Source organism: Natator depressus, chromosome 8, assembly GCF_965152275.1.
Source record: "Natator depressus isolate rNatDep1 chromosome 8, rNatDep2.hap1, whole genome shotgun sequence".
NCBI classification, from domain to species: Eukaryota; Metazoa; Chordata; order Testudines; family Cheloniidae; genus Natator; species Natator depressus.
The window spans coordinates 5,085,951-5,094,101 of record NC_134241.1 but is presented as its reverse complement, the minus strand read 5'-3'; the positions used below and the strand labels follow the sequence as shown (position 1 = coordinate 5,094,101).

The 8,151-nt window shown below is 45.0% G+C and overlaps 1 protein-coding gene across 3 annotated transcripts in view; it reads left to right on the top strand.

Annotated features, from left to right (window-relative positions):
• GRIA1 (glutamate ionotropic receptor AMPA type subunit 1) overlaps nt 1-7,752 on the top strand; it is a 155,673-nt gene extending 147,921 nt beyond the window's left edge. For 2 of the 3 annotated variants that reach the window (XM_074960254.1, XM_074960253.1), the window contains exons 15-16: nt 4,557-4,691; nt 6,462-7,752. In XM_074960254.1, coding sequence (XP_074816355.1) covers nt 4,557-4,691; nt 6,462-6,650 — 324 coding nt within the window. In that variant the 3' untranslated portion in view covers nt 6,651-7,752. Of the gene's footprint in view, nt 1-4,556; nt 4,692-6,461 lie in introns of those variants that run through there. The other variant, XR_012640486.1, reaches the window with a different exon arrangement.
• Nucleotides 7,753-8,151: the final 399 nt, after the last annotated feature.

Below are 8,151 nucleotides of genomic sequence, written 5' to 3'. Positions count from 1 at the left end.
GAGCAATTTTCAAAGCAGGCCAGTGCAGATCCATCTTGCAGTTACCCCCATATGAACAGCTCCCTGCACCCGCGGGGAACTCCATCAAAGACAGTGAGGCTGTACACAGGCGCAGGGGTTTGCCCACACACATGCAGGTACCAGGCTTGGGCCTGTGATTGCAAAACTTTCAAAACAGAGAGGGGGACTCGGGCAGGGGTAGCTGCTGAAACTATGTTTTTTTAAATTGGCTGGCTCTCAAGCCGATGGTGGCCTTTCACCTCAGGAAACCTTTTCTTGGTTTCCCTTTTTTCCACATAATTGTGTCCACTATCTGTCGTGTACAAATCCTCCCCTCGCAGTCCCGCAATGGTGCTCCAGGCCAACAGCTAGAGAACTAAATGGTTCAATGCTGGGCTTTAAAAGGTCTCCTGGGAGAAGGCAGGCTGGTGTTTGGTGTAAAGGTCGCAGGCTTCTGCTGGGGCCTGGGAAGCCTGGTGGCTAATGCAGCCATCTTGCTCAAAGAACCAGTTCACATTCTCAGTGGGCCGCGAGGGCCCGGACTACTTGCCTTAAGGTCACCGTTTGCTCTGAATGGGCTCTGGCTGTGCAGGTGAAGGGAGGGGAGCTCCCCTGCTGAGAAGCCAAGGAAATTGCGCCCGAAAGGCTTTCAGGAGAGCAGAATAAATAACAACGAGTGGCACTGGCTGAAAGGAACAGACTGGAAGGTGCCTGGTTGCCATGGCGATGATGCCGCGCTTTCTGAACAGCGGGCTTTTCTTTCTCTTTTCACCTGCCAATCTTCCCCCCACCGTAACTCTCGGCCTCTGCAGGAGACAAGCTGTGACATTTACACTCCCACTAACAAGCTGGCTGCATGATGGGCAAACTCCTTGGGAGAGCATCTGCTCTGGAGTGGTGTCACAAAGCCCAAATGGCGAGGACTGGAGGGTCAGCAAGGGGGCTGGGTTCTCGCTGGCAGTTAGTGCAGGACGGGTACATTTCTTTGTGTTAGTAGTAGTGTTATTAAATGAGGATCCTGCTTTGAAACAGCAGATAAAGCCATGGCATGGCAGGCATTGTTTCCTAGCCCTCACAGCCCTTTAGTGAGCCGGGTACTTCTTATCCACTGGGAAGGAATTGCATCTGCAAGACAATGGTCACATACTAGAGAACTGCTTGCTGATTAGAAACTCAATCCTGCCTGCGGAGGGAAGAAAAGGAGTAAAAGAAAAGAAGCTGACAGCCACCATTGGAGCAATTTCAGTTCTAACCCGGGATCCCGACAACAGGCTTTGAGATAAGCACACGCCGTGTGATTTCAGTGTTCCTCATGGCTCAGCTGCAGCCAGACTTGTCCCCTGGATTCTTAGTGCCCTTGTTTTGGGACTATGTCACTACTGTGGCAGTAGTGAAATTTAGGCAGATACCCCTGGGCTTTGCAGCTGCTCTCCCCAGCTGAAGGGGTGCAGTCACCGGACTTCTCCAGCTGTCAGGGACGAGGAAGGAGTGACGACTTTCAGTTCACTCAATTTTCAGGGGTAAAATGACTCAGGAGAAAAAAGTAGCAGCTAGAACAGAAACACACTGTGAGAGATTTGAAAAGCAAAGAGGCTGTGGTGGATCTGCCATCTTTGGCTGCCCTGCTTGGAGCCTGGCAGTATAATGCCATCAGGACTAGACCAGACCAAAAGATTCATAGCTAGCATAAGTCAGACAGAAAAATCTATAAATAGGAGCATAATTGCCTATCTGCCAGATCCCACTCCCATTAAAGCTAATGGAATGACACCTCCCATGTGAATCCGACAACTAAGATGGAAAGGAAATGGGAGGATACTGTGGCAAGACATGGCAGCCCAGAATGACAAGGAGAGCAAAAAGTTGAGGAACCCACTTAGGTCTTCTCAGTCTCTCTGTCTGGCAGGTGAAATCCCTTTAGAATATGCCTTTGGAGAGGTGTGTTATATGACAGGCCTAACCCTGTTTCTTGGTAGCTACTGGTCTGCCCTGTCAAATATCTGCTCAAACCGCCTTGAAGACTTCAAGTGGCTCTTAAATTTGATTCCAAGTAATCTTCAGAGAAAACATACTGCAACAAAACACAATCAAGAATGGGAGAAAACATGGAAAGACAGACCAGAGAATGATTCCTGCAGATGTGGCAGCTCCAGAGACAGAGGTTAGAGGAGGAGATGTTGCACACCCAAAAAGCTAACAAGGGACCTGCAAATTAACTTCAGTTAGAGAGAGCATGCTTGAAAGAATGGGCTAGATAATAATCTGACTGACATGGCAAAGGCTATGCAAGAGATGGAAGCAACATGCCTTGGGATGAGCTTCTGGAGCAGGTCGACTTCATGCTTAAACACCTAGGGTAGATCTCAATACTATGTGGCCGCAAAGTGCACTGCACAATGGCAATCCTGCTTTCAAGGCTCTTGAGGCCTGGGTTAATTGAGAGGGAAAAGAAATCAAAGTTAAAGACTTTTCCATCCACCCAGATTATATGCACAGTTGGCAGCTGTTACTCTGACTGAGTAGCACTTCCACCTTCTGGCTGAAGGAATCCGGTGTGGGAAGTTACGTCAGTGCCCCACGGTATGTGCTGTAGTGCGTGTTCCAAAGGGAGCCCTGTAATGCGCTAAGAGGACATTAGAGAAAGGGATCCTGTTTACTGAACTGCCCAGCAGAGTAGAGCTGGTCAGTACCTGGTAAGTATTTCCTGTGAATAATTTAAAAACAAAAACAAAAAAAGTTATTTTTTTCCTGACATTTTTATTCTGGTCTGTCAAATAAAACAGAATATTTCACAAGGAACAAAAGTTCTCATGAAAAATGTTCCTATTGAAATAAAAGGCTGGTTTTCTTCTAAAAATATTTTTGACCCAAGAATCGCCACCTCCTCCAAGAATTAGGGGGACTTTCTAAGGTGCCCTTAGTTAATAAACACTTCTTCACCTGCAAGGGGGTTGTGGTGCCTACCTAAAGCCCCTGTGAGTCAGACAGTGGATGCCTGGAAAGTCCTGTGTGGCCACCGAATTATTAAATCCTGGAAGCCTTTTTAATGCTCATGTAATTTTAACACTTGTCCGAAAATACCTCTTTGTATCTTTCTGGCCACAGATTCCTCCCCCGCTGGCTGAAGGGGCCTTTCAAGGATTTGATAGCTGCTGCCTGCTTAGAGTAAGACCTGCCCAAGGAACGCGAGCAAACCAATCCTCCCGAAATCTGCATAGTCCATGAAATAAACAAATCCTTTGTGTCACAGGATCCATGTTTGTCAGAATGTCAGTTCAGCATCATGAAACCACCCAGCTGATGGAGACTGCATGTGAGCAGAGCTCTGCTCCTCCCAGCAATTAGTGCCAGAGTTCATTTAATCCTCCTCTTTAACTGGCTGGATCACTGATGAGCAACACATGGCTCTCCCTTCCTGCCCAGGGGCTGAGCACTCAGCCCAGAATGCCTGACCTACCAAGCATTATCAGTCTAGCCCTGGCTTCCCACATGGCAGAATGGAGCACTAAATACCATGCCACTGGGCCTGCCCTCAGCATTCCTTAATAGTGAACAAGTATCTATTTGATATCACAGAGCAGCAATTAGCACTTAGCAGGAAGGTCTATTTAACTTTTAACCGAAGGAGGGAGTGTGGTCTAGATAAATGATCAGAGGACTCAGGAATTCTTCAATGCTAGGGACTTATGTGGCCTGGGTAAACCTCTGCAGCCCAAATTCAGCCCCGGTGCAAGTGGAGGCAATTCTGTTTGCTTCAGTGGGGTTGCACCTGCTAACACCAGGGCTGAATCCAGCACTCTGTGACTCAGTTTCCCCATCTGTAAAACGAGGCAATATGATATTGCCTCCTAACCAGGGTTGCCATGGGGATTAATTAGACAGTGTCTGTCACATCATTATACAAGTATCCGATATGAGTAATTGCAATCAATAACCCTATTTCTGGAGAATCAAATAGTTAAGTTAGACACGCATCTCAGTTACACATGCAATAATTGCCTTTGAAATAGAAATCAAACTCAAATCTGAGGACTACTCATCTCCAGTGTCACCTGAATATTGTACTGAGAAATAATAATAATTAAAAAAATAAAGGCATCTTGACGTGTTGCTCAGCAACAGAAGTTGCGGGGGATACAATCTAGGACTAAAGGAACAAGCATTTCCAAGATAATGGGTAATTTCAGGAGCAAAATCGGGGACATGCAAATGTCACAAACACAGAGAATTTTTTCTTCTTTTAACCAATAATTTAAACTAGGGATTTGGGGTAAATAAGTGTTTAAGTTTGATGATTGAAAAGCAGAACCCAAACCTTTACATAGAGCTGTATTGCTGGAGAAATGTTTATTCGTTTGTGTGAGGGAAACATTAGATTGAAAAGAAATTGAATCAAAAATTGAAAATGCTCTTAGAAATGTCATGCCTGTGTTTAAAGAGGGAGATGGTGACATGCCAGTGTTACTGTATTGTACTGTGCCTCTTACAAAGCAACCCCATATTCATTTGGCTGTTCCCCCTCCCACATGTCCCGTCCCCTTTTCCTTTCTTTCTAGGACAAGACAAGCGCTCTGAGTCTCAGCAACGTGGCCGGGGTTTTCTATATCCTGATCGGAGGGCTCGGACTAGCCATGCTGGTTGCCTTAGTCGAGTTTTGTTACAAGTCCAGAAGTGAAACAAAGCGGATGAAGGTGGCAACACATTCCCAGGCCTTTTACATCTCTCTGACACCACCCAGGCTCCTAAACCGGATGCAGCCCAGACCCGGGGTGGAAACTCATGTTATAGGGATGATGATGTGAATACGCTAGTTGATGTGTTTAGAAAGGAAAGAATGAGAATGAATGGAGGGAGCTAACTAATATGAATACATGAGTTATTTGACAGTCAAGTCAGATCTACACCATTGTGTAGTGCAAATGCAGATCTCAAATACAAAGCAAAACCCTAGCACGAATGACCGTAGGAATGTATCACAATTCCTTACAGTCTAGCTTCAAGGAAACAAAGACTAGCTCTTCAAGGCTGCAGTCTGTTGGGCTCATGCACTACTGCATTTACTTCAGTTTCACACTGGTGTAAATACATGCCAAAAAAAAGAATGGAGTTGCATCAAGATAAAAATGGAGTAATTCAGTAGTGAATCAGCCCCTGTAATTCCATTAAGTGTTACTGTGCTGATTCTATTTATATTTAAGCAATAATGGTGGCTGCTTAGAACATTTGCTGTATCTTATTGCTGGATCAATTCCTAGATCCAACAATCTCAGGTAAAACAGAGTATCATTAACTCCGTGAACACCATTTTCGCAGAAAATGTACTGTGATATGCACCCAAATCTTTCAAAGTGCATCTGCACATTTGGAGACTTAGGGACACCGTTTTTAACAAACTAGACCTTTCCCCCACATGGTACTGTTATCCTTTCAGAGTGCCATGGCAAAGAGCAGATAGGATTATACTAGAGACTTCTGGGTATGCAGGTTTAATAACCAGAGAGTGCCTGTGGAATAAATTCATCTTGATTCATATGAGAAGCAAGGGAATTGGGGTGGATTACCATTTACGGGTAAAAATTTGGCATTGATTGTGCCCTTTGAAAACAATCTGTCCCCTATATCCTCCACTTGACCACTCCAGTGAGCATGGAAGCCAGTCAGAATGTGTCACTACGGCATTTAGGTTACATCTGACTAGTCCTATGAGAGTCTCACTTCTATGAGCACTAAAATTTACCCAGATTTGAAAACTGAATACATGATCATTTCTTCAGTTTACATGTTTCTATTTCAACATTGTTAATGTTTCACCAATGATGATTACACATTTAATCAACCAAATATGTGTAATATCTCTTTCCCCACTAAGATTTAAAATAAGCCCAAACCAATGAGAGTTGGGGAAAGGTAAAGGAAGCATAGGAGTTGTGTTTTATATGCCATTAATATGGCTGAATCTAATACTGAACCTTATTCCAAAATAACTGCTCCAGAATAGCTATTTCGGTAAATTTCCAAGTGTAGACAACCTTAGACTTTGTCTAGACTGGGAAAATTAGGTTAGGTTTCCTAGCACATCTTGTTTTGCCAGTGTAGACAAAGCCTTAGGCATATGCTTATCTTATTCATATGAGAATGCCTTAAGTGTTTGCAAGATCAGGGCCTTAGAGATCACCATGTATTTAAATGGTCAATAACTTACCCGGTCGATAGGTGGAGCACTTTCTGCACATGACACGTGTGCCCTGTATCTCAAGGTGTTACGGAATTGTTTAACTTGGAACCTAGAAGAGGTGTAAGCAAGTAAAATAGATGCAATACAGAACTGCAGAAAAGCAAGAGCCTTGCTGGAGTTAGGGAATGAAGGAAAGATAAAGACAAAGGAAGCAAGAGTATTTCACATTGTAACTTTTCAGACGTTTCTAAGGACAGGGGGAGACCCCCCCGTCCCTCCTAAAAAGGGTTTTTGTTTGATCCCACAGCAATCAATCAACGAAGCCATAAGGACAGCAACCCTTCCCAGGCCAGCTACAGCAGGAAGCAGCGGAGAAAATGGACGGGTGGTCAGCCATGATTTCCCCAAATCCATGCAGGCGATTCCATGCATGAGTCACAGCACTGGGATGTCCCTGGGAGCTACGGGATTATAATCGGCCACGATGCATCACCTGGGTGAGAGCCGGGTCTCGCCAGCCCCACCCCTCCAGTGCCAAAACCAAACCGAACAAATGCAAGAAAAACAACGATGACAAAAGGGACAATTCGATGGATCTTCCTGAGGAAATCAAATCTGTTTTCTTTGTTGTTTGCTGATAGATCCACAGGTAGGAGAACAATAGCAGTCTGTACTGCGATAAGGAGACGGGTAACGGGATTCAGCAGGTTCCTGGACCATCCTGGAATGCAGACCCACTGGAGCACTGAGGAAGACTGTGCCATTTTGTTTTAACTTGGTTGTTAATAAGTCTTTGTGTGTGCAATATATATATTTTTTCTTACCAATTCCCATGGTGTCAGGGTGACATCATTTCTCCCCCTTCCCCACTCAACCCTTTAGTCAGGTTCAGTGTGGGATGCAAACCATAATGTCTGAGCTACTAACAATGAAAGGAAAATAAAAGGCAAACCTAACTCACTGGGAGTGTCAGCATATAACCCTGTGATTCATCACGATTCTGCCATCTGTTGCTTCAGCACTGTGGGGGCGGCGTTGTTGTAACAAGGCTGATAGTACTGTGGAGGGATCTCTCCATTCTCCCTATAAAAAAAAAAAAGGACTTTAGAGACAAGAAAATAACTGAAACAGCAACAGAAATCGACTTTGGTGGAGAAAGTGGGAGGGAGTGGCTGGATGGAGACAATGGCTGAAAGTTGTAACTGGCGGTGAAAGAGCCCAAGGCCAATGTCATAACTATTCCAGAGAAGATTAATGGTGGTTCAAGGGAAAGCTGCTCTGAACCTGGGGTATGAATCCATACCAGACCCTGCAGAGGGGAAACCCCCACACATGGCAGGCTAGAGTGGACAAGTCAGCAGTGGACTAAGATCATGGCAGACTGCTGCATATGGAAGAGATAAAGCAAATATAACATCCGTCCAACCCCCTGCCTAACTTATCTGGGGTTAATGGGCAATTGTCACCCATTTCTTCATTGCTTTGCTTCTGTACATGCTCTCTTTGATGACAGAACCACCCTGAGCCTGGAGTAAACCATCTACAAAGCAAACAGGCGGCCTGCTAACAAGTAAAATGGAGCTAGAAATGGTGGAGCTACACTCTGGACATTCCTGCTTTTTGGCTGTGAAATTCCCTTATGGCCAGTTGTGAATGAAAGGGGACATTTCATGGTTAACTGGCCAAGCCAGCCTCCTGAGAAGAACTAAGATCCCATGTAATCAAACAAATGAGGAGGACATCCCTCAAGAGCTTCACAAGCTTCTGTGATGCTTCCTTGAAGTTGGACCCAGTTGAATTCAGCTTCAGAAATCACCACTTGTCCAGTCCCATTGGTGGCAAAGCTAACGGCAGTGGATTCTGGCCTATTCATCCTCAGCAAGCAAATGGAACTCACAAGTGGCCAGCTGGTTCCCCTGCTTGGTACAGAAAAGTCTGTGTATGATCCAAAACCCAGTGCTGCTACTACTGGAAAT